Below are 26,651 nucleotides of genomic sequence, written 5' to 3' on the forward strand. Positions count from 1 at the left end.
TCGAGTGATTCTCTCACTGGACGGTCTCAGGGACTGACCAAGTGACCTTAACCTTCCACACCCCAGTGCCACATAGACACCCGCACACACACAGATACACACACGTGCCTATTCCCATGGGCTTGCTCAGACTGGCACACAAAGACCAGCATTATTCTTCCATATCCCTTATACCAAACTGATGGGACTAAAGGAAGCAAGGTGGCAAATTTCATAATTTTTCATAACATTGTATCTGAATGTTTTTGCAACACTCCCCCCCCCCCCCCTTTTTTTTTTTTTTTTGCAAAATCATGGAAGAGAGACACATGAGATTACATTTCATAGTCTGACAAAGTTTAACAAAGGCGTTACTATGCCGCTGCTCAAAGACACACCAGTTTACAAAAAGGAAGGCAAGAAGACACAAATGTGTGTATTAGAGTCACATGTTCCACATTAACGCATCTGTGGCAAAGTTTGGATCCAGGAGTCTGCCTCGGTGGAGGTGAAAGGGTTTAAAACAATGCATCAATCTCTGTTATGTCTCACCGTCCTGGTCCTGAGTTAGTACAGACAGGCAAACAGGGAAGTATTGCTATAAAGAACTAGTCCACACTGTGTTTGTATTGCTTTCCTCAGCACAGTGACTGATGAAAGACCAGAAGCCACAGGGAGGAAAAGCACTGGACTCATGGATACTGTTCCCCTAAACATCAACACACTAGTTAGACAAATGAAGCTTCAGCTGCCCTTTCCACTGCTCTGCTCTGGTCTCCAGAGGCTGTAGTTCACTAAATGTAGAGGTAAATCACAAAGTCCATCCATTTAACAGAATTTATCACCAAAATGTCTAAACCTGCATTGTTTGCGTCTGCGTGCTTAGGTCGTCCCGACATATGTATCACTGACTGATAGTGTATTTATATTTCCTTGATGTTAAATAATTTGAGGCCAAAACAAGATTTGAATATTATTCTTGGGTTACATGTCTATTTTAAACTTTGCTGTTATTCTCTTGAATAATCTTCTACATTGTATAAATAGAAAAAACACGGTGACTCATCAAACAAAGGTCAAGTGTAAAGTTCCCCATAACCTACTGATCCCCGTGCTTTTCTGTGCAGAATCTGTGCCACAAGCTTTTATGGAACTCCCTCTAGAGGCAATACAGTGAGGTGCTACTGCTTTTTGGGGATTTTCTACCTCCCTGCTGAACTATCCCTCCCTGTCGCAAAAAAAAAGAAAGAAAAGAAAAAGAAAAAGGTTGCATTTATCAAGAACGTTATGAGACCATTTTGCACCACTTGCCTCATTTAAGCAATCTCACAACTCTTCAAATGCATGAAATAACAGTTTTTGGCAGATACGTACTCAGCAGACTTCAGTACGACTGGAGTGACTTTAAAATGTCACTTCAGTGGGAGAAAAACTGTTTTGATATGAATTTGTCCAAAGAATGTCAGCCAAAGCAAAAACATCTTCAAAAACATCGGCACTAATGTTTTATTATATTATTTAGGATGGAAAATACCTCCTTTATGAGATGTAGAAATTACCCATCGATTCATTCATCCGTCTATCATTTTCTTCTGCTTATCAAACAGAAATTAATTTGCACAAAAGATTTAGCAAAACTCAAGTATACATCTGATGACATCTTTTAACAACTGAGTAATGATCATCCAAAGCTTCATAGCAAAACCAAATAGGAATCACAGAGAAGCAACAGCTCACATTACTAAACCCTCGCTGAAAAACAAGGTTCTCTCTCTCTCTCTCTCTCTCTCTCTCTCTCTCTCTCTCTCTCTCTCTCTCTGAACTCCAAAGTTTATTTAGAGGGCATATCCCAAGCTTCGGAGAGAGAGAGAGATCGACAGGGAGGGAGAGAGTGAGAGAGAGATAGCTGAAGTCATCAGCGGGCTGAGGGAAGTGAATGGGTCCTGCACGCAAAGCAGAAAAGCGCTGAAACTGTGGAGATTTACTTTGGTTCAGTTGTAGCTCAGCGAGAAGGAGGAGGTGTGCGCTTGGTGGTTAGAGCAACGCGAGCTGTTTAACGTAAAAACTTAATTTGTCTTTTCTGTTGTTGGTCCTGTAGTGGCTTTTACGTCAGCTGATGGTCAGATGAAGCCGAGACCCTCGGCATATTAGCGCAGTCTGTACACCGGGACGCACGGTTCTCTTCTGAGAAAGACTTGGAGAGGGAGGGAAAGGTTCATTTGGAGTTCTACAAATGGATTTAATCCCTCAAACTTCTCGAGAGTCACGATAATGCTTCATTAATCATTCTATTTTTTCTTTGCGACCTTCACTGATGTTTGATTCTACTTTTCTCCTCCTCGCAACGGATGAAAATCCATCTTTTTGGCGTGGTTGTTTGGTTTTTGTTTGGGGGTTTTTTGTTGGGGGGGATGTTCTTTATAACTACAAGGATAACGGATCCCTAACTCAGTCTGGCTTTCTTGGCACATATGTGGACCTTATCCAGGATGTTACAGTCTAAGCGGCCCAGGCATCATTGGGCCACTGTACATTACCATCACCACATATCACCACATTGCTGGGGGTCCCGCTGTGTCTAGGAATTACCTGCAATCCCGCCTCTGTCTTCGTCTGGGGACAGAAAACGGAATCTTATTAATAAGTGTTTTGGCGAACATTGACATTGGCTTTACGAGTCTCACCTCTGGGCTACTATGCAATTACAACTCTCCTTTGTTTTGATCATCTTGCACTGCATGGATTACATTGGTTGTCAGCAGCACAGCAGCTCCAGGCACCGGCAACATAAACGTGAGTAAAGTGCTGTTCCGCGCCACAAAGTCCCATTATTAGGCTTGTATATTATTTCTTCTAGTTTTTAATTGATATTCACTTAATTTCAGCTTATGCTCAACAATATTTATTAACCGATTTCAGTCGAAGTTACGAAGATCTGCATCGTACATCTTGTTGCCATTAAAACAAATCTTCCAATATTTAGTCTTTGGTCAGATTTCTTAATCGGTTACATTAATTTTGCGCCGTGTAATAAATTGACAGATATGAAAGTAAACAAACAATCCTCCTGATGCGCTTTTAAAGTGATCACCAAATCAAAACATCATCAAATAAAAGTTCAGGTGACATTTAATTTTTCTGCATATGAAACAGGATTAAAAGCAATAATTAACAAATAAATAAATAGATAAAAACAAAATACTTAAAACAACAACAACACATTACCATCACCCATACTCCCAACTCTAATTTCTGCAATGGAGTTTAATAATTATGTATGTTTGCTTAATTTGGAAAACTGGTATTTCCTTTTTTTTTTTTTTTCTTTTTTTTTTTTTTTTTATTAAATGTATATATTTTGCCCGTGCCTAGACTGGGTGAGCGAATCAAGCTCTCTATTAAAACCCTTTTCCTTAATTGGATTCATTCACCTGAAGGCTGCAGCAGCCTCCCTGTGCGCTCGGTCTCGTGGTTCCCGTCGCTCTCTAGCGGTCAGCGGAGCAGACTTCATGCGCGGAGTTTGTTGTTTGTTTGGTTTCAGGGTTGGTGAATAATAAAGCTTTAGCTCATATACTTAGTGAGATTTACGTGAATTTGCTGCCTTATACTATAAAGTATTAAAAAACATTTTTTGGAGATTTTTTTTAATCTGTTGGTGCACATCAGCAGGGTACATTCTGATGGATTCATGTTCTGGTGAATATGAATTCAAAATGTAACTCTTGTAATTGTGCAAAATGTTAGTCAATGCAAAACTGACTCCAGCAAACAGCAGAGAAGTTCCACACTGACTGTGAAGGTATTTCGGCTCTCATATATCTCTCTGGGGTCCAACAATATGTCTCCTCTCTTGGGCAATGAGCAGCTTTTTTCCATGACACTATGAAATAATTATCAATAAAGTATTTTTTCTGTTCTTCCTACGCACACTTTATCATTGAGGGTCTCCAGATGTGCTCTGTGACTAACTCCGTTTGAGATGAGCGGTGATAACTGGAATATTCCATGTATCGCTTGCCAGTATGGTCAAAACTGTCTGTGATCTACAACAATGGACCTTCGGAGTGATGTTTTTATCCCTGCCACCTGGGGCTAAAAGATCTCACTACACCTGTTTCTCTTTACATTGGATTGCAGAGCTCAGACCTGCACACAGGACCAGATAGATGTCGAATCTATCGGGCATGTAATGAGTTGATTATTTTCCCTTAAACGTGTGTTTGTACCACACAAATGTAGACATCAGTGTTTGCTTTAGACCCCCCGCATATTTTCACTTTCTGTGTTTATTTCCCTCTAAACAATATTAAAGAGCCTCTCAGCAGAGTGTGAAAGAGATGAAACGAGAACGTCAACAACTTCTGTGCAGGACGATACACTAAAATATGTTGTTTTACTCAAAAAGATTTAAAAAATTGTAACCTCAGCATATATTGACATACTGACCCAATGTTAATTGGTTTTTGTGTTAAGGAGTAGGTTAATCTTCTTTCTTACAGACTGACTCAGTAACCATCAATTGATAGGCCCTTCTATGAATCCCAACTTCCTCTAAGAAAGCAGATATTAGGGAGGATGGAGGGTTTAGTTGGTGAAAGGGTGAATGAGTACAGACATTAGAGGGAAAGCAGGGGGTAAGAGTGAGTGGGGGTGGGTCAATGACCATTCAGTTAGCAGGTCCAAATCACCACACAGAGACAGAACCCAAGCTGTGAGCTTCCTGTCTGTGATGATTCACCCAGAAACAAAGGGGGCGGGTTAATAGTGGGAATTACATTAATATTATAGTTAATGAAGACGTTTCAGCTTCATGGAGGATGCTTTGATTTATGGCTAACAACAGAGTTTGTGCACAGTAAAGCCTGGGTGAATTGAGAGGCATGAAGGTAAAGCATGTAACACAATGGATGAAATGAAGTGGGGGGGGTTGCAAAAAAAAAGAAAAACAAAATGTGTATGTGTGCAAATGTGTTTATTATATGTGTAACTCTTGTTGTTATGCAAGTTACCACTGTCCAACTGAGGCTTCGTTGGTGCAAAAGCAAGGGGAAGGCCAAATTCCTGTGTTTTAAGGCTTCTGTGAATCAGGGCAACTTGGCAGGAACACATGTGGGCAAATGGACAGCGGTTGTAAAGATAGTCAGGATATTTCAAACAAAGTATCCATGATCTATGGTAAACTGACAGCTAAACCCTGAGTTGAAAATGCTGGCCAATGAAAGCCAGTGGCATGCAATGCCAAGACTGGGGAGGAAAACCAATTCCTGACGTTCTTGCAGGGGTTGCTTTTAATTTACCTAACATATGTGATTATGGCAACACCTCTCAAACAGAAGCAGCAGCGCAGGTGAATATAATAGTATATAAAACGTGGGAAATCTCTCAAAGACTCTTATTGCCTATATACTCACACAGGAGTCACTCCTTGTATGGATTAATATGTTTCTGTCACATAGCTGTCCATGCGAGGGTTTCTCAAAACCCTCCATTATGCCATTATTTAAGGAAGTGTGTTAACCAATGTCTTCATGGAGACAGCAACACTGTAGGTGCCTGGGACCTGGTGTGCATGTCAGGTTGTATTCAGTAAATCACCTCTGTGGTTGTCCACTTTATCGCTGTTCATTGTGCTCCAATTTAAATCAGACACCAAAGAGCAAATATTATATAAGACTGTTATGTTTTTTCAAAGAAGTCATATTTCTACAATTTGTCACTATTAGCCTTTGTTATGATTCGTTTACTTAAAATACTATCACACTGATGCAAACATGTTGGAATTTGAGAGACATTAAACATGCCGGGGACAAAGTTGCAACATACAGTTAAAATGATTAAAACCTACAACCTGTACTTTCATCCATGGAAGACAAAGTGTGGTGAATCATCTCAAACTGGTATATAGTTGGGGAGGACAACTCTACTCTTGAATATATATCAACATAAACTAAACACTTCAGTACTTATGCACATAAACAGAGTTGCAAATATGGAATAAATTGCTGTCATTGGCACTGGGCTTTAAGTTAATGTGACATTAAGTGGTTTGTCTTCTGTAATGCAACCCTTGTAAATATATTTAATTCCTGGTGGAGCTAAATTTACCTTTGGCCTCACACTTAAAAATGTGGATTTTAACCTTTTCTCCATTTTCATTTCATTCCCTGTTTTATTACCATCACTGCAAGATTTTAAAGCTATCGTAGACAGAAACTTGAGAATGCAAAACTCAGATATCAAGTGCTTGTTGTGAGTTTTGCCTCAATTATAAAAAGATATAAAAGGTTCTGTAACAAAAGCAACACTCTTGTAGTTTTGAAAAGCACTGGTATTCTCTCTCTTTTTGCCTTTTTATACAAAAAGGTGGAACATTGAAGGAATGAGTTATACATGCACTCAGAACTTTGAGTTGCCCTAAAATATCTGGAAAAATATGTCATATTTATTCATAAATATTCCTTTTTTATAAGAATCCTAATATTTTTGTGTGTGAGATCTATATCTAATGTGAAACCCATCCACCCTCTCCTCTCGACAGCGATCTCTGGTGTGAGCTCAGGGTGCCAGCAGGGTGGCTGTCTGACCTGCTCTGACTACAATGGCTGTCTTTCCTGCAAGCCGCGCTTCTTCATGCATTTGGAGAGGATTGGGATGAAGCAGATCGGGGTGTGCATGACTTCCTGTCCGCCAGGCTTTTATGGCACACGCTCTCCTGAAAGAAACACCTGTACAAGTGAGTCAAATGAACTGCAAATATAAAAATTTTAAAAGAATTTTTATGGATATGTTAACTGACTGCATGATTCCAATGAAAAAAGAACATCCAAATTTGAACGAGCACAAGCACTGAAATATTCAGGCTAAATATGGTGCCTTTAAAAGCGTAACTTGACTTTGTGTGCATCATTAAATCATATGTCCTGCCTAGTGAAGTGTAGTATGGCATGAAGTCGAGGCCTACATGTTCCTGAACAAGTGAAAAACATGAGACTGACCCTGTTAGCATGTTTCCTTTTGGTGACATTATATGAAATCAAGAGTTGCTTTGTTTAAAATCATTTATCATGATCCAGCCTGTAAAACATTAATTTCCCCGCAGTGTCCCATATTGTTTTTCCAGCCTGACACACACACACACACACACACACACACACACACACACACACACACACACACACACACACACACACACACACACACAGTGACACCCTGTATATTTAACGTGCAGGACACACACGATAACTTGTATGGTTTAAATAAACGCTGGCGGTGGGTCTGTGTTTCTCCGTCAGAGTGCAGGTCGGAGTGCGACTCCTGCTTCAACAAGAACTTCTGCACGCACTGCCGAGCAGGATTCTACCTTCACCTGGGCAAGTGCCAGGAGAACTGCCCCGAGGGCATGGTCCGCAGCGACGCACAGAGGGAGTGTATTCTCAGTGAGTACTCAGAGTTTACATTAATCAGGCATGGGGATTTTTTTTAAGTTCGCCTTTTATTTCATTTATTTGGGTTGCAGAACTAGTTTATATAGAACTACATTAAACATATTACATGCCAGATTACATTTTGTCTGTGCAGAGTGTCCTGCAGACTGTGAGTCATGTGTGAGCAGCGACATGTGTAAGCAGTGCCGACCGGGCCTATACCAGCTCAGTGGCATGTGTCACCATGTCTGTCCAGAGGACTATGAGCCCAATGACAAACTCATGGAGTGCATACCGCAAGGTCAGTCCAGTGTGAGTGTGGATATGTTAAAGAAAAATGTCTGGTAAATAACCATTTTGAAAAAGCGAGTAACCCCATGTCAAAATTTTGCAAAATATTTATTATCCTTATATTTCCCCTTCTGCCAATTTTCTCCTGTCAGTGCACTGTGAGGTGGGTGAATGGAGCGAGTGGAGCCCCTGCTCGAAATCTGGTAGAACCTGTGGCTTCAAGCGGGGCCAGGAGACCCGCACAAGGCAGGTCATGCAGTACCCGTCATCCTTTGGCAAACCCTGCCCTGAGGTCTCTGAGATCAGAGAGTGCATGGTCAGGAGGAGGAAATGTCCAGGTAAAGAAAAAAAAAACATAATTTCTGAGAAGATGCTGTGACAGAGTAGCACTGCTTTTGTGCCCAACTTAAATCCCACGTGATGCGACATAAAAACACACAACCCTCCCCCCCAGAAGGAATTATCAAATAAGATGCTTACTATATATTACACTGTCTTTGGTAATTGCTGCTGACCCATCACACTTACTGCCAACATTGTATTTGAGCTACATGGCACGGTTTCAATTCTCTATGAATTCCAGACCACACTGCTTAAGCTTGAACAACCAGAGCTAGCCGTTCTTCCGCTCAGGACTACGACTGTTTACTCAGAGGACTGTCATTGTCGCTAGAGTGAGGACAGTGGGGAGAACACATGTGTGATGTTGCAATGGCTATGCTGCGTGTTTTACCCATGAGAGCTCTTTGGATTTTAAACAGTAAAACCGCTTTCTGTGCTCCTAGTAAACAGGGGATAGCGTGATTATTTCTAATGAATAGAGTGCAAACTGCTTTCAGACGGGCTCGTCCCCTTTTAAACCCGAAGCTGTAGTGCATTTACAATCATCTTGTGTTGTGCGTACTGAGCGTGTGGTTGCTGAGGTGGTTGGTGGCTACGGCTGGTTGTTTTTTCGCCTGGGCTCTGTAGTGTTAAATGACAGATTGCAGACAGGGTAGGAGGCTGAGATCCAGCCCCCTGGGGCCTCACACTTACAGAACAAACACTGTGTGTGTGTGTGTGTGTGTGTGTGTGTGTGTGTGTGTGTGTGTGTGTGTGTGTGTGTGTGTGTGTGTGTGTGTGTGTGTGATGCAGCAGAAAAGCAGTTGACTCTGGAACAGAAACAGCCAGCTCAACATCAACATCCTCCCCCTGGGAGGCACGCGGCGACCAGGGGATCAGTATTGGTTTATCCCCACAGCTGCCAATACACACACACATATGCAATAACTCTCTCCCACACACACATATGCAAACCAACACAGGCACAAACAATTCCAGATATAGATGTGCCATTCTCCATTTCAAGCAAGAGCGATAGATGCACATACTCACATTTCCATGCAGGCACACACACATACCAGCATTGTCTCACTGAAATAACTACACAGCCATTACTCAGAGTGGTAATTTGTGAAGACAGTATACTGAGTTGGCGTGATTTGTAAGGCAGACTGTGAAATATGCCCTCTGTCTCTCTCTCACACATTTCCTATCTGTATCTTTTCACTGATCTATCCCCTCATCATCATCCCCAACACACACACACACACACACTCCCCAACAAACCAAAGAAAACATAGACCCCCATATAAGCTCCCAGCTAGCGCACCCAGTCATTTGGGGTCGGTGCCGAGAGTCTAGCGTAGAGTCGACGGATCTGTTGATGTACCCAGAGACTGACGAAAGGGGTACAGAGACAGAGCGACAGATAGAACGAAAAAGAAAGAAAGAAAGAAAGAAAGAAAGAAAGAAAGAAAGAAAGAAAGAAAGAAAGAAAGAAAGAAAGAAAGAAAGAAAGAAAGATCTGTGCACAGACACAGTACAGACCCTTCTTATCGACTTTGCTCCTTTGTGGGATAACCCGATTGCCCCAGCTCCAAGAGAAACCCTGGTGCGTGGGAGCTAATTATCTGCCTCGGTGTATCCTCTACCCGCTGTTTACGTTCTGCACACGCTAGAGGGTCAGTGGTCTGACTTCAGAGAGCCTCCAGTAATCCTCCAACAGCTCTCTGACACTGATACATCCTTCCTCTTGTCCTCATCCTTTTCTCCTCTTTTGCACTTTCTTCTTTTGTCCCTCCGCCCCCTTCTATCCTCTTCTGTTCCTGCTTCTCTCAGTACATTGTTTTACTCTTCCACATTAGAACACTAAGTCCTTCACTCATTTCATCCAATCTGGCCTGACCCTGTTGTTTTTTTTCTTTACCATTGCTCTTCTTTCTCCTTATTCTTCTTGCTTTTATTTTCACTCATCTGTACCGCAAACCTAAACTCTTGTGATACTTTGTGTCCAAATGTCTGTGTATTAAATCTAGGAAATATGCGACAGAACCTTTAATCAGTTCATAAAAGGCTACGGGCATGCACAATCAGTAAATGTTGACATGTTGGCAAGATAATTTTCCTTCTTTTTTTTTTTGTTTAAACCAGTTAGAAGGTAGTGGCTGTGCTGTACTTTGCAGGGTAAGTGTTCATAATTTTGCATGTAATCTTCAGATGACGTTGCGCGACTCATCCCAGGAAACTGTCAAAAATAACCCTTTCTCACATGTAGCACATGGCAGGAGGTAGTATGTAAACACTCAGGTGTACTAGATCAAGATTGGGCAGGTTAAAGACTGCTTACTGTCCCATCTAACCGTGCTGACATTTGCATTCTCACGTGCCCCCAGGAATGGACTGGTAATGTGGCATTCCAGGCATTTACCTGTGGTCCTATTACCTGTGCATATAAATGGATGGCAAAATTGTCCTTTAAGCAACTACTTTTTACTTTCTTTCTTTGAGTACATTTCAGAGACTTTACTTTTTCACTTTTACTTGAGTAAAGAAGTTGAATCAGTACTTCAACAGTACTTTTTAACACAAGTATCTACACTTCTACTTAAGTACAGAATGTCTGTACTTTTGCCACTCGTGCAAGCAACAAGGATTCAGGTAACACGAATGGCTACCTTGACCACGAGCGACTTTTTTAGCCTAAGTATATCTTTGAATTGTCACATGCTGCAGTGCAACAAAGAACTAACCCAACGACAACTTTAGCAACTTGTTTAAAACCTGTTTCAATATAAACAATCAAATAAATGTAAATATATACAAAATATGTGTATGCATGATAGATTGTATGTGTCCAATCACAGCACAGTTCATATGCATTGTTTCAAAATGACTGATATTAGGGGAAAAAAGCTTTTGATCTCCAAAGGTGTCAGCTATTGTAGCTCCTACATCCGCAAAGCTGCAGAACAATTTCAAAATCCCAAATGCCACCTGGGTCTGATTAAGCACTGTTTTTAAATTAGTGATATAAAATCGGAAGAGGTGTAAAACTGTGGGGAAGCAGACATGCTAAGTCTCAGAGCTAATTTATTGATGTTGACATACACAACCTCATTTGCTGCCTTCTCTCTCAATAGTTGTAATGTCTGATTTGTCCTTCAATTAGCCTGCAGTTCACCTCACTATCGCTGTAGCTGGATGGACCTTAGCCCCCCTTTTACTCCAGTATACACACCCTCAGTGACACTCATGCATATTAGAGACAGTTGAGCCAACTAACAGCAAGCAGTCAGCGAGGGCAGAGGTTTACACACACCCACAGACCCCCATGACATTCTGCCAACCATGCAGCCAACATTCCACTTATGGGACAGCCCATAGCCTATAATCCCCGCCTGGCTCTCGCCAAAATCTCCCCGGACGACAGAACGCCTGCCACAGGGGATGTGCAGTGTTGGGAAGGTTACTTTTAAAATGTATTCCATTACAGAATACAGTGCCCCTACTAAATACATAGACACAAACCTCCCCTTACCCTCACTGCCCCTTAACTTTCTCATTTGATCTCTGTCTGTCTGCTGTTCTCACCACAGTTATAGAGTCATCTAATACGGTCTGTGATTCTTATTCCTCCTTCACCACTCTATACTTCTGCTTGTTTTTTTATTTTGATATTTTTAGTGTAGCATGCTTGCTCACTTATTGCTCCAGCATACACACACACACACACACACACACACACACACACACACACACACAGAGAGAGAGAGAGAGAGAGAGAGAGAGAGAGAGAGAGAGAGAGAGAGGGAGTATTGTGTATGCAGTCAGTAAAGCCCTCTTGAATCCTGTCCTTTATGACAATGTTGTAACAGATTTCTTGCAGTTATATCATAGCCAGTTCAGCAGATCTACACTAACTTATAATGTACAGGCATGCATTTCAAAGGGAATAACATGGCCTGATAACAGAGGTGTCTCCATAGGATTGCACAGCCCTCCCCTAAAATATGATTGCCTCAGTGCCCAGCTTTCCCTAAGCTATAACCTATATATCCCATGTTACTGGACTAGAGCAGCATTAATCTTAGAGCCTTATAAAGCTCCTGTAAATGCCAACTCACATATTCCAGATGATCCTTAATGATAGATTACAGGAAACTTACAACAAAAGACAAATGTTTGTCATCTGTGGCGTCTTATGTTGAATTTGAGAGTAGTTACAGGCAAGATATTTACTGGATCCAGATTTGCCAGAAATGTCATATGTCATATAATCATAAATGTTTCCATTGCTTCCCAGCTGTGGCAGTTACCACAACTGGCTCAGCCGTAAAGAGTAGCTACTACTAATGGTTTAACATTATATCAAAAATGTATATGACTGTCAAGCATGCCAGCTATGTGCTGAGATGCCAGGACACTGCTCGCTTGCTAACTTGATCATCTAGCGCAGGGATGTCAGACTCATTTTTTATCACCACTTTGATCTTTAGTGGGCTGGATCAAAGGAAACTCATTTCTGTCAGCATAAAGATACTTAACTAATCATCCAGACTGTCTATATTTATAAAAGACCTATTTTCCTTTTCTTTTTTTGTGGTTAATTTACAGAAAATCTTTTCTTATCTACCTTGGCACAGTTTGAATGGCAATGGGGGAGGTCTTTATTAATAGGAAAAGCTGTAAAATGTATTAAAATACAGCTAAAAGTTCAAAACCTATGTACTCCTTTCAGTGGGGCAGATTGGAGTCTTTGCTGGACCAATTCTGGCCCCTAGGACTTGACATAAGGTTTAAAAATCTGCCGGTCAGTGCCTCTGAACCTCACCAAATAATGCATGCAACCAATTTAAATCCTGAAACAAACAGAAAAAAAAATTACATATTACGTTCCATTTATTTCCAAAAAAGTAGCAACCTTTGCATTGTTCAGAAATTACTGTTTCCGATCGCTTCCAGTCTTTGTGCAAAGAAAAGCTAAATTCACGGTGGTTTAGGAAGCTGATGGCCCATGTGCTCAAGTTCCACATTATGACGCTACTGGAAGTGTTTCATGTGTTTTCCCCACAGCCAAAAAATCCTTCACTGAAAGTCTTTTAAGACTCTGTGATATTTTTCATCAAAACTTGACTTTTGGGAATGTGCTAAATGTCGGTTGAAAATGTTCCAGAACCTCTTAAGGTGTCCCATTTGTGGACCATTATACACATGTCAACACACAGTTTACAAAAGGCCCATCAGAAACTGTTCCAACTAACCAAACGCAGGTTGGTTTGATAAACACTCTCGTAATCATCTCAACACTGGCATGGATTAGGTTTCTCTTCTGGCTCGACAAAAGCACAGGGGCTACAGTATGACTAATCCACTGAACTTGTAAATAGTTATGGTGTCAGGGCAGAGAAAACAATGAGAGCAAAGGGGACTTCCTGTGTTTACAGAGGACAGGGGGCATACCCCGAATGAGTCAGTGAGTCAGATTACTACATCCGTCCATCTATCCAACCATCCATCACTAAAATCACCTGTCTTCGCAATAATTTGTTCTTTTTTTTACTTACTTTTTGCTCACTGTGGTGTCTGTCTCCTGTCCTCTTGTTCTTTCATTATTTCTAGAAGGTTAAACACAGCTGGCAGAGAGAGCTTCATATCACAAGCTCAAAATGTGTGGGTCAGACTTGATCCCTGGTCCAAGCAGACACCTGCCTTGATTAATGAACGGAGTGGGAGATGATGAGCATAGGAAGGCTGGGGGGTGAACGTGAAGCGGACAGGAGAGAGACAGGGATCTCGTTTTCTCTCCCACTTTATCTCTCTTTCCCCTCTCCCTATGTCTCTGCCTACTGCCGACTTCAGCAGTTTCACAATCCCCGACCGGCCAGCCAACAGCCGAGCAGGCCGTGCTGCTCCGTTCCACTCACACATGAGCGGCAGCAGTACAACAACAGGAAAGGGCCTCCTCTGCTTTCACTTGCAGGTCCTGTCTCCAAAACTCCCTGCGGCTGGATCTTGTTATTATCATTATTAACTATGGCTCGAGCAGAGATAAACCTTCAACATTCCAAAATTCTCTGTTTTGTTTATGAGATGGTGTTGCAAGAACAGATAAATTGGGGGTTTATTTAAAGGCTTTCTATTTTGGACAAAGGTCTACTCATCACACACGGAGAGGGCTGCAACAGCTGATAGACCCGACAGTGTAGCTGCTTCCGCTGATTAAACACTGACATCTAGTGAGAACCTTAGCATGTTGCACTGTAAATGAAAGTTGTGCACAATGCTTTACTTTCAAGTGCATACTTTCTGGAATTGGCATTTCTTACTTCACAGAGGTTTCCCAGCAGGACAATCTTTTGAAATATTATTGACATCTTACTACATTTACTGCAGTTTTTAACAATATTTTTATTCCAAATTCCTTTGTGAAAATACTTGTGCAGTCATTTCTACTGACACCTCCCACAATCCACTGACGTTGCAAATCTTAATTTTTTTTGGTCTTCTTAATTTTCAGGACGGAAGAAGAATGAGCGGAGAGAAGGAAGGAATCGCAACAACCGGAAAGATAAGGAGAATCAGGAGGGGAGGCGGGAGAGGAAGAGAGAAAGGGAACGAGAGAAGGAGAGAGACACGGGTGAACGTGAAGATTCTGTTAACAGGAACAAAACAGAGCACAGGCACCGCAGAGGCCATGAGACAGAGCTAGTCTCACCTGTAGACGGCCCTATCCAGTAGTGCTCGGGGGAGATAACATCCAATGCCTCACCACCTTACTTCTGTCATCTTCCCATCCTTCGTGTTCCAAAACTTCCCCGCCCTCACCTCTGTTTGCCCCACTCACAACCTCTCTCTGCAGGGGTGTTGCTGCTACCTGTATGATTTGAATATACTGTTTATGCACAAGCAGGACGGGGCACATTCAGCCAAAAGGCTGGAGCCACTATTGTTTTCAGCTCCTCTTCAACCGCTGAGAGCGTCTCTTATGAAAAGTCCAGGAGACACTGCTGAGACTGCTGTTGGGACTGCAGAACACTGAGAATTGTCTGTGACAGTGTGGAGGACTGTCAGAGAAATGTAATGAGAGACAAAGACATTACACGTTTGTTGAAATGGTTATTTAATAGGGCTCTGGTACAACATTGTGCATCTTGGATTTTGAATGTAGATTTTCCAGCATTATGTAGAAGAATTCTCATTATTGTTGTTCTTGTTCTTTAGATCTCTTTATTTGGTGCAGATTTTGTAAAGAAAAAATAAAGATAAAAAGTGAGGGTTTTTTTTTTTTTTTTGCTCTTTCCATCTCGTGACATCTTCATAATCACTACAGCTGAGGGTGACCTACCTTGTAGGCAACTGCATCTTTGCAGTATTTGCAAGATCATTAGAATATTCACTGTAAGCAAACTATCTGGTGTGGCCAGCTAAAGGGGAACCCGCTTGGTATGAATAAAAGGATTATGGTCATAAAGTTTCAAGTGTATGCATGTCTGGTGGAAATGTTAATTTTATCCAGATAAGTGATAAATCTAATCTACCACTGGTTTTTCTTGTGTAAATAGAAGCTCTCAATACAGCTCCGACTAGAAACCAAAACACTTGTATGTCAAATAAAACTATAATGGGTTTGTACCTGTGACTGCTTTAATCTCTCTTTTTTGCCCCTTCACCTTCATCTTGTGCAATCCAAACAAGTATTAGCTGATCTCAACTAGGAAGTGAAACTCAGTACACAGATGCCACGCTCTCCATTTGGCTTAAATCTGATTGCAGTAGTAAGAAGCTATGGCCTTAAAAACTTACTTTAAAAAAAAAAAAAAAAGAAAATACTGGGAGCCCATCTTTCTGTAGCTGAAGCTACTCTGGCAAAATATACTTGAATTTATTAAAGTGCGTTATTAAATTTGTGTGCATTTTTGAATAATCCATAACCCAATTTGGTCAGTTTAAACAAGTAAACGAATATGAGATATGAAATTTAGGATAGTCACATCTGGGTGTACCCATTCAAGCCATTTTATGCAAAAATAAATAAAGAAACATTTTAAAGCTAAACTGTTTATTGGTGGAGTGATTATTTTTGCTCAACAGCAGCATCTACTGCATTTTGCATCAGGCATGACAGTATTTCCTCCTCATTCATTTAGCAAAGAAGTCTCCACTAATGTGGGGTTGCACATGAAAATATATGAAATTCTGATTTAAATGTACTTTACAACATTACAGTATGTACACAAATCTTAAGTGCAAGATAAAGCAATGTTTGAGAAGAGAACATTAATTATACATGACAAATACAACCAAGTTCAAAAGGATGGTATCTGAATCAAGATGAGTCTAAATCAAAAACGACAGAGGAGACACTGACAGATGGAAATTTAGCCAGATGCCTTTAAATAGACTGAACAAATTCTCAATCACAGCTGTTTTTTAAGGGGGTCAACTGTTCACTTCAGGTTGGCGACAAAATCCTCGCCCTTCTTGATAGAGGCCTTCAGCTCACCGATGGCGTCAGCAACCAGCTTCTCCTCAAAGGCGGACAACTTGCCGAGGCCAAGGTTCTTCTCGATGCCGTTCTTCCCCAGAAGGATAGGTGTGGAGAAGTACTTGCACTCTGTCTCCTCAGACCTGACAAAGGAACACTCCACCACTCCCTCTTTTCCATTTATGGCGTCCAGGACGGAGAAGGTGAAGCGGGCGCCAGCATAGGCCATCGAGAGGGTTGCAGATCCAGCTCCAGCCTTGGCCTTGACCACCTCTGTGCCGGCCTCCTGGATCCTTTCAGTCAGGGCGGAGAGCTGGTCAGCAGGGAACTCCACTTTAGGCGTGCACTGGGAAATGAGAGGAATGATGGTCTTCCCAGCATGGCCTCCAATCACCGGCACATTAACACGAGCAGGATCCAGGCCCTTGAGCTCTGCAACAAAGGTGTTAGCTCTTACAATGTCCAAGGTTGTGACACCAAACACTTTGTTTGGGTTGTACACTCCATGCTTTTTCATGATCTCTGATGTAATCGGGATGGTGGAGTTGACGGGATTGGAGATAATGCAGATCAGAGCCTCAGGGCAAGTGCGGGCGCAGGCATCGGTCAAGGTGGCCACAATGCTGGCGTTGGTGTTGAAAAGGTCATCGCGGGTCATGCCTGGTTTTCTGGGCACGCCGGCTGGAATTACCACAACGTCGCAACCCTGCAGCGCAGCGCCGAGCTGGTCGGGGCCTATGTGGCCGGTCACCTTGGCCCTCGTCTCGATGTGGCTGAGGTCTGCAGCCACTCCGGGTGTATGAGCGATATCATACAGGGAGAGGTGGCTCACCAGGGGGCTATTCTTGAGTAGCAGCGATAGCGGCTGGCCTATGCCGCCCGAAGCCCCGAGCACCGCCACCTTGGCGTTGTTCTGTGACGAGGTGGCCAAGCCCCGCACGAGGCTAACGGTAGGTCTCACAGCACGGGAAAACATCTTCTTGAATGTTGATTCAGCTACTGAAATGAGTGAAAATTGAAACGCCTTCGGAGCCCCTCTCTTCCGTGACACCAACGTCCTCTAGCCACTAGCAAACCGGAAGACTACCGAGTTGTCATGCGTCGAAGATAATGGTCGCGCGATTTTACGTCTGATTTGCGTCAGTTCGTACGGCTGCGTCGTCGTCTTTGTCTCAGCTTCTTTTTCGTAGGAAAACAAAGCCAGTGAACAGCAGAAGTGGGCAAATTAGAATTGGACATTAGTACCATCAAAAGAATTGTAACGAAAACCAGCTCAACACAGCAGTACGGTACGTGTACGGTCGTTGCGGTGTTTGTGTCGTGAGAAAAACACGTCTTCTGACTCTTTATGTCGCCCCTGCTAAAATAAGCTAGCGCCATCAAATGAACGCCGTCTATTTGCTGGAGTCACAATGCTGCCGTCAGATTAGCCAGGGCTAGCTAACTACAACAGGTTTCATTGTTATGGAAGCTTTGTCAGTCGAGAAAAGCCTCTGTGTCGTTATTGTTCGACTCGTTTTACAAGTAAAACGGTACTGTTTGACCAGCTGCTGGGTAATCAGCCAGACAAGTTTTTATATATACTATTAATAGTTATTGTGAGTATTATAACCATCACATCGTTAGCCGTTAAATTTAATTAAATAATGTGCTTGTCACTAGCCCTGCTTTAACGATAGAAGGTTTAAGTCACAAAGCACAGTTCACTGATTGTTGTGAGGTAACTGAGCAGCCTTTTGTATCACACACAGTAACCTCTTAGGTTTCACTTATAACTAGTGAATTAATCCCAACCTGTAAGTAATCGGTTTTAACGCCAGAGCTGAAGGGTTTGATTGGGAGGAAATGTATGCATATAAGAAATGGCTTGTTATTGTACCGAACAGTTGTATGTATTTTAAGATGAAACACATTTTCACTCACTTCTCTTTTCGTTTTGACAGTGGCAAGTTTCAAGGTCGAACAGCTCTCCTGATGATACATCAGCACTAAGCTCATTCCAGTAAGTCCAAAATGGATAGTGTATTTGAATTTTGTGATGGTACCAGTGTGCCTTTAGACAACATTAAAAGCTGGTTTTATTTAGCCTTTTATTTGTTTGCTAATTTGTGACAGTAACATTGTGTTAAGTGAAGTCATGACAGCAATAAAAATAAAAGAAAAATCAGCTGCATAGTGTCCATTTCATTGAAAGATATATTCATTTACCTAGGCATGATAGCCACAGAATAATATCTCCAGTAATATTAATAATTTCACACAATATACATCTGTATTGAAATTAACACTACTAATAAACAAATGGGTAGAACACATTCATTGTAACATTTTCCTTTATGATATTTCTTGTGGTTTTTTTTTTCAGTACTTCCTCATGATGGCTAGTTGTGGAGAGGTAGACCACTCTGTTAGCTCACTCCCATCCAGCAAGAAAGGCAGCAACAGTGGTGGTGGAAGTGGGAACAGTGCAGAATCATCGTGCTCTGGCTCCAGCAACTCATCCCCAGCTCTATCAGTTCCTGAGTGTGCCATCTGTCTGCAGAGCTGCGTCCACCCAGTCCAACTGCCATGCCATCACGTCTTCTGTTTCCTGTGTGTAAAGGGAGCATCTTGGCAGAGCAAACGATGTGCTCTCTGTAGACAAGAAGTACCTGATGACTTCCTGGAAAGGCCTACACTTCTCTCTCCAGAGGAGCTGAAAGCATCAGCAGGAGGTCGAGGTGGGGCAGCGAGTGATCACGCTTGGTATTATGAGGGGCGTAATGGTTGGTGGCAGTATGATGAGCGAACCAGCCGTGAGCTGGAGGACGCTTTCTCCAAGGGTAAGAAGACAGCCGAAATGCTCATTGCTGGTTTTTTGTATGTAGCTGACCTGGAGAACATGGTGCAGTATAGGCGTAATGAGCACGGTCGCAGACGTAAGATGAAAAGAGACGTTTTAGACATTCCCAAGAAGGGGGTGGCAGGACTGCGATTGGACACTGAGGGTGTTAGTGGGGCCGTGGGGGCTACAAGTAGAGAGAACTCTGCTGATGGGGCTGATACCACACTAACAAATATACAGCAACAGGTTACAGGTATCTCTTCTACTGTATCAGCCCCTTCAGCTCCTGCCAGACCTCCCACTTCCCTCGGTGGTCAGCCAGGCCCCAGTACTAGCCCCCCTCTGGAGGATGCTCTCTCCCAGCTGCAAATCAGCCCCAGGCCCACACCTTCTCATGAGCGGTCTGAGGCTGGGGAAGGAGAGGAAGATGAGGAGGAGGAGGCCTCACCTTCCAGGTCCTCTGACCCTCACACCTCTGTAGATGAGTCTGGCTCTGGAGATTGGAGTGATGATGAGGATGAGGAGGATGAAGAAGAGAACGGGGGAGATGGAGAGCGTGTGGAGCCGCGGGAGGGTAGGCCAAGGAGACAAAGACTGAATCCAGAGAACAGAGCCCCTCCTCATTCAGAGTCTGCCTCCCCGTCTCCCTCATCCAGTAGCAGTGGAAGGTCCAGAATGCCTGATGGCCAGTGTACAGTGACTGAGGTGTGAAGCGATCATTAATATATTATCACCAAATGGCTGTGTTCCTCATTAATTTGTTCCTCGCTTTATGCTGTCGTTCACTTGGTCACAGATCAAATGGGGGTGGAATACTTTCTGCAGGAGAAATGATGCACTACACATCCAGTAATAAACAGAACCACGTTTTCCTCTATTTGTATGCCCCATTCTGGGAGCACAATGATCTGGAGGTATCTGCGTGATTCTAACAGTCTCATCACAAAAATACAGAGTCAGCAGAAGTTTGTTTTCATGTTCTGGAACTGAGTGTTCTCATTCTGAGAGAGAGAAGGTACAGCTTGGTAAACAGATGAATACACAGCGTTTTCTGTTCAGCACATCATTTGAGGGAGGTGCAACAGAGTTGGCTGTAATCAGTCTGTGCACTACTGGCTGCAGGTGTATAAAGTTTGCTTTTTTCAAATTGCAGGCAAGTGGAAGTTAAAAGTGACTTCGGCCAAACCTACCTACCTGTTTACATTTATTAGCTAACACCCAGAGGGGGGGCAGAGTGTTAGCCCCAGTCAGATTTGTGACTTCCAGTGAAAGAAGGCATAATGGGATTTTGGAACTCAGCCATTATGAACGGCTGCATTCTGGTCATCTGCACTTAACTCTCTCAGCTAACATAGCACGCAGAAATGAGCTCATTAGAGCTCAAGTCATCTGCCTACTCGTGCAGAGAATTTAACCCTTAATACCTTATTCCTAGCCTCCACCTTACTTCAACAGTCTCCTTCACATTTAACTAATTATGAAGCATTTTCTTAAAGTTTTAATTTAACTGAACTTTTTCGAAGTGTCTTTCATTTCAGAGCTAATTGTGGTTTGAAAAGAAAGAATATAGTTTGTTCATGATGAAGAACGGAAACATTTTCAACACGATGCTCTTAAACTGTATGGGATTGTAAATTTGACACTTAATGATTAGCAACCTAGAATATCTGGAAACCTGAGGTTATCTGGCTATATGCCAAGATTTTGTGTTTGATTTCGCCTGCAGTTTTATGACAACTAAGATGTTTTAATGAATGTGTAAAACTTTTCCCAGCTTTGAAGAATTGGCATTTTACTGTGGAGTAGCAGCATTGTGCCTTTAAAGCTGCTGATGCCTCTGAAGCTTCCATGTTAGTGTCCCAGATTAAAGTATTCTCAATAAATGTGTATTCTAATCTGTGCGTGTTTGAAGAGAGAGTTACTTAAACACTACTGGTTGGCAGGATGTGGAGAATTGATGTTTTCAGTTTGAGTAAATGTTTTAATTTTGTGTTTGTGCATTTCTTATGGTTGTAAACCCTCTTATATATTATGTCTGGGGGAGTAAGAGAACAAATCTATACCATTGCTATTGGTCATCCTGCAGAAGTTTCAAGTTGCATTGGTTTTCTATTTCTTACATGCCTCAGTCATCGGCTCAGTTTTAAACTTTCCATTTGGAAGAATAAATCATTGTGTAACCTTTTTTTTTGCTTAGTAACCTTTTTGTTTGTTTTATGGTTCGTAATTTAAGAATAAAGTGTCATTTCAACATCCAGAAGTTATTTCGCTCTGTTTGGAGACTGTATTTTGTTGTTTTGGCGTCTCTGTGACAGTGCATAGTCTGGGAAAATATTTCCATCCTGATTTTAAAAGTAGCGCAATCAATTGGGACACTTTACATAACATTTCATCCACCTTTTCTCTACACCAAGTATTTGGCTTCCCTTCACTCACATCCGTGGTGTTTGGTATTCTGACCACAGCAGACAGTAACACTCCAGCTGGTTGTCTTGCCAGGAAACATGACCTTTGGAAGGGGAACAGGGGATACAAGCTCAGCAAGCTCCAGGGACCTGTCCTTTTCCATTGCAGTCCTTGAACATTTGTACTTTTTACAGAGCCTTATTTGCTCTGCGGGTTACTGAAAAATGAACAACACACTGAGGGGGAGGGGGGGGAGGGGGGGGGTACAACTTATGATATTTACTATGATTGGCTGAAATGCTTAATTGGCCCAGCGCTTCAGAATTTTGAATGACTCATCTCTCACTATCACTGCACTTGAACAGATGCACCTAGTAAAAGTACTCAATCAAAACAAATATATAACTTTAGTCCCCTAAAATTAGTTTCCACAAAAGTCATTTGTGTTTGGACTTGCTCGCCAGGGCCTCCAGGTTAGCCGGAGCGCCCCACACCGTCCCAAATATGTCCTTCTCAGTCCTCAGAGCTTCAGACAAAGGAAGCTCTCTGCCTGACAGCACCACCTTCTTCACAGCTTGGATCACTGGGGCAGGTCCCTTTGTGTAGCGACTGAGCCAGTTTTCAGCCTGCTGCAGGAGAGGGGCAGCACCTTCTGTTTTCTGATGGCCTTCCAGGACTCCATCCACCAGTCCAATGTTTACGCCAAGCTCGGGATCCACTTTTACAGCCCCGCCAAGCAACTTCAGTGCGTTCTGGCTTCCAACCAAGTGGACAAGTCGGGCAGCACCGCCCCAGCCTGGGACCAGACCCATGTGTTTATGGACAAACTGGATCACGCTGCCTGCCTCCATTAATCTGCGAGAAAGGAATAACATACGCATGCTAGATTATTAGCTTTTGGATAAAATGCTGTTATGTAACGGAAACTTCTCAGGAGCGTTACCTGAAATCGCAGGCAGTCGTGAGTTCTGCACCGCCTCCCAATGCTCTCCCTTCCACCAGAGCAACAGAGATCAGGGGGAGCCTACACTAAGAAAATGCTCCTGTAAGCATACTGTGGTGCACATTATATAAAAACTAAACTAAGACCCCTTTAAGCGCATAAAGGTAACGGTTGTAGTTTGCAAAAAAGCACTAGAGAGGAAAACTAGAGTCCTTACCTGAGCAGCCTCGTAAGAGCATTCTGCATGAACATACACATCTTCATCCCATCCTATGAGACAAGAAAAGCATCATTTAGGCATCTTCAGTAAGAGGAATCCAGACAGTCACACCAAGATAGACATGAATGCAGTAAAGAATTTGTCCCCTTTGTTACCTGTTGGTTAGATATTGCTCGGACAGCGTTAAGGTCAGACCCAGAGCAGAACGTTTCAGCCGCACCCTGAACTATGAGGCCTTTGCCCTCTGGCCAGTTCTCCAGCTGGCTCACCCTTTCCTCCAGATCTATCATCATACTGCCTGCCAGCAGGGCAAAAAATAATCAAGGCAATAAACCAAAGTGCAATTTCACTTACAAATATTTATGGGAGGCTAATTTTTATCTGTCAGTCTGCGTCAAATGTAAAGTAACCTTACCAGAGAAAGCATTCATGCGAGATGGGTTGTTGATGGTCAGCACCGCAATGCCAGAGTCCTGTTTCAGCAGATCAATGGAGCCTCCATGAAAGGCCTGAAGCTTCTCTTTGATCTCATCCTGGTTGAAGCCGTGGATGCTGGAGTAAACACAGCTACTCCTCTGTCTCTGCAGCAGCCTTGGAGAAACACTCATGGATGAATAAATGCCTTTTTGTCTTTAAACTCCATTCTTATTTATATGTGCGTTAAAGTTAAATGACATGTTAGTCATGTTAAATGTACAAACCAATGGCATCAGAGTCATTCAAGGGTCTATGAAAGATCTCAGACTTTCTAATAATTTTAAACACAGTTACAGAATGTCTGCATACTATCAGTGCTTTTTAAATCACATCCTATTAAGTGTAAGGTGCAAGGCTAGTGTAAGTTTACCTACCTAAGAGCCTATTTCTTTAAAAGTCTACTTTTTAAAAAGATACTTCCAAGTACAAAAGCACAGAGCAGGCAGTAATATCCATTCATTAGCTATACTCTTATATCAAATCTTAATGAAAATATGGAAGGGTTTTAAGAAAGCGGTTATGCAGGACACACACTGCATAACACATGTGATCCATGGCCCAAATCTTTATTGACCATTTATTAGGACTTTAGCTGATAAGGTTTTATTAAATTGTACTGATATGACCAGAGAGTACTGCAGGTTAAATGAGCTTAATGATACTGATTGTTAAGATATCAATAACAGTCATTTAAAGAAAGCTTTTACAAAGCAGCCAAATAGATTCTTGTTGCTCAAAGGTCAAACTGCATGCTTACACTCACAAACAGAGGAAGAAGGAATGGTTTAAAAAAAAAAAAAACAACTACAACCTCTGTTTAAATCAGCATGGGGGATGTATGTTACTAAGTGATGCAAATAAATGGTAAATATATAATCCAGTTTAGCTGAAATTGTGATGTTAGGATCAACATGAATTTCATCATTTTTAATACGTGAACAAGTAAAATGGATTTAACTTGGCATGGTTGACATTCTTTATTTGCTGTTGCCATTATAGCGATGAGCAATGATGTCTAGTCTCCATCACCTGGCCCAGGTTCTGCAGTGACTGCTGCACCTCAGGACCTGTTGCCTCAGCGCACAGAGGACCATCCTGCTGCTGCATGATGGCAGAGAAACACAGAGAGAAAATATTTGCATTTAGCTAGATTCAGTGAAATTGCCTCAGACTTGTGGCCAAACAATACGACACACCGTTAGGTACAATACTGATGGTATCATGATAAAATGATACTAGGATACTTTGCAAGATGACAATAAGCAACACATCACATTATCTGTGTGAGTGAAAGTGAATAAAAAGAGCCCTAAAGATTCACATAACAGGAGTTATATATTTATTCACCTTATTATGGCATCAATGCATATTATCAGTATTTAATATAATAATAAGCTTGATTTAATGATATGCTTTAATAATGTGTCTTCTTCACTTGCGGCTGGTTAACTGTAGTTCACTTTAATGCCACCATGAAGGATCATGAAGTAGAGACCTCTGTTAATTAAACTGGATAGAGTGCCATATTTTATTATCAATACCTTGCCTCTCCCCTAACTTAGACAGATCACTTTATATAGAATCATAGTGGGAATATGTAATGGACACTTCAGACTTTGAGCTTTCAGTTAATGCATTTCACAAATGTTTTTCATAAACTGAAAATAGGTAAATGTGTATGTGTATAAATTGCTGTAATTCTTAAACAGTTTATTCAAAATATTTGCAAAAGTCTTTGAATTAAAGCTAAAAATCTGCTTTTTAATAACATGTTGATTGCTTGATTTAAAACCCACTGTGTTTGTGTACAGAGACAAACCCACATAAACTGTCTTTCCACAACATATTGTGAAACAGGAACATTAAAATGTATTGTAGCATTTTTTTTTTTTTTTTTTTGCATTAAGATGAAATGGGCAAAAACAACCGGAGCTTTTGACATCTGTAACATGTCTGTAGTATTAACCAGCCCGGCATACAGTACATGTAGGAAAACATCTTTGAAACTACTGCAGTACGATACAAGAGTATCAACACAAAGAGTTAGTAAACAATTTATCAATAAAATTCCCAGACGAAGAATCAAACTTTGAAATCATTTTATACGGTTCTGTTTAGAGGTGAAGCATTTCACAGCTGGCAAATGAAATACACTGGGTTAGCAGTCCTTTTCTAGTTTTAATAACGAATGAAATATGTTCCGTAAAATTCGTTTATAAAATTTTACCATGTCGCTATTTCCAATATAAAACACTTAACACGAAACCAACCTTGCTTTATGACAGTCCGGTGGTGTCACTTTGAAATCTGCCCCCCTAGAAACTAGAACTCAGGAAACAAATACGATAGCCAGCGTGTGACTGTAGGTGTTTAAGTCCTCCACCAGGGGGCGGAGTAATACTCATGTTCCTTTCCTGCACTTTTGTTCATTTTTAAATAAAATAAATATATAAACAGATTTTATATTTTTTTAAAGAAACAATATATATATATATAATGCTGGTGCATAGACTGAACAATATTTAAAAAAATATATAATTTATTGTTGAACTATAATGTTATCCATCATAGGCCTATGGACTGCACAAAGAGACCTGCTCTTTATCACATGTCTGTAAACACTGCACACTGAGACTCTGGCTTTTGCAGACATGCCCTTATTCAGTAGCACTGACACCAGCCCTTCAAAAAGCACCCAGGACTCATATTTCCATGTCGGCACAGGCATTTGGCATTCATAATAACATGACCTATGTAAAGTTGTCACTATTGTACAGTGGGTTTTCATGTTAAAACCCTATTAGAACCGGTGATGATTTATAGTATAAAACATCTTTACTTGACACCAGTGAGCAGGTCATGGCAGTGGATTCTTTCTAATCTAGCACTATGTCAACATTTTGTCAAACAACCAAAACTGTATACACAAAGTAGGCATTGCAAAACATATGAAATAGGTGGCTGGAATAAGATCAAGATGAGGGTTAAGATTCGCTCAGTTTCTCCTGAGCAGCAATACTATAATGGCAAAGGGGTCGATTTATTCGCATATATTTACATATTTATTTGGTTTTGAATGTATTTTGGTTCCCAGTGAATTTATGATATGTGCTTTGTCTAAGGAACTATTTGCTTCACAAAAAACATAAAACCTTTGTGAGCGATAGACAAAAATGTGTCTGAGATCACAGTACTGTCCAAGGATTACCTTTAAATACATCTTTAAGACAATTCATTACATTTTTTTCACAGCAACAGTCACAGCAACAATGAAAAAACTG

General features: G+C 41.6%; 4 protein-coding genes across 6 annotated transcripts; 2 read left to right on the forward strand and 2 right to left on the reverse strand.

Moving 5' to 3' along the window:
• The first annotated feature begins 1,872 nt into the window (after positions 1 to 1,872).
• On the forward strand, positions 1,873 to 16,060 carry rspo3 (R-spondin 3). Its single transcript, XM_086310733.1, has 6 exons — positions 1,873 to 2,772; positions 6,518 to 6,712; positions 7,272 to 7,415; positions 7,558 to 7,704; positions 7,847 to 8,032; positions 14,533 to 16,060. The coding sequence occupies exons 1-6, from the start codon at positions 2,676 to 2,678 to the stop codon at positions 14,751 to 14,753; spliced, it is 990 nt and encodes a 329-aa protein (XP_086166859.1). The 5' UTR covers positions 1,873 to 2,675; the 3' UTR covers positions 14,754 to 16,060.
• mdh2 (malate dehydrogenase 2, NAD (mitochondrial)) lies at positions 16,058 to 17,603 on the reverse strand. The gene has a single exon (XM_086310732.1). The coding sequence runs from the start codon at positions 17,474 to 17,476 to the stop codon at positions 16,463 to 16,465; it is 1,014 nt and encodes a 337-aa protein (XP_086166858.1). The 5' UTR covers positions 17,477 to 17,603; the 3' UTR covers positions 16,058 to 16,462.
• Positions 16,108 to 21,584, forward strand: LOC147318668 (E3 ubiquitin-protein ligase rnf146-like). 2 transcript variants are annotated; one of them, XM_086310731.1, is made up of 3 exons: positions 16,108 to 17,784; positions 18,444 to 18,502; positions 18,866 to 21,584. In XM_086310731.1, exon 3 carries the CDS (start codon positions 18,875 to 18,877, stop codon positions 20,033 to 20,035), a length of 1,161 nt encoding a protein of 386 aa, XP_086166857.1. In that variant the 5' UTR covers positions 16,108 to 17,784; positions 18,444 to 18,502; positions 18,866 to 18,874; the 3' UTR covers positions 20,036 to 21,584. The 2 variants fall into 2 exon arrangements, with proteins under 2 accessions (XP_086166857.1, XP_086166856.1); XM_086310730.1 differs by having other exon boundaries at positions 16,110 to 17,789.
• echdc1 (enoyl CoA hydratase domain containing 1) lies at positions 18,583 to 25,674 on the reverse strand. Of its 2 annotated transcripts, none has more exons than XM_086310734.1 (7): positions 25,641 to 25,674; positions 24,400 to 24,465; positions 23,309 to 23,484; positions 23,049 to 23,191; positions 22,891 to 22,943; positions 22,674 to 22,754; positions 18,583 to 22,585 (listed from the first exon to the last, which is right to left on the reverse strand). In XM_086310734.1, the coding sequence occupies exons 2-7, from the start codon at positions 24,462 to 24,464 to the stop codon at positions 22,168 to 22,170; spliced, it is 936 nt and encodes a 311-aa protein (XP_086166860.1). In that variant the 5' UTR covers position 24,465; positions 25,641 to 25,674; the 3' UTR covers positions 18,583 to 22,167. The 2 variants fall into 2 exon arrangements, with proteins under 2 accessions (XP_086166860.1, XP_086166861.1); XM_086310735.1 differs by having other exon boundaries at positions 24,400 to 24,471; positions 25,641 to 25,672.
• Positions 25,675 to 26,651: the final 977 nt, after the last annotated feature.

The sequence above is a fragment of the Aulonocara sp. 'chitande type north' Nkhata Bay genome, linkage group LG11, assembly GCF_057382095.1.
Source record: "Aulonocara sp. 'chitande type north' Nkhata Bay isolate Kocher_YH1m ecotype deep benthic linkage group LG11, A_spYH_male_GT1.1, whole genome shotgun sequence".
Taxonomy (NCBI): domain Eukaryota; kingdom Metazoa; phylum Chordata; class Actinopteri; order Cichliformes; family Cichlidae; genus Aulonocara; species Aulonocara sp. 'chitande type north' Nkhata Bay.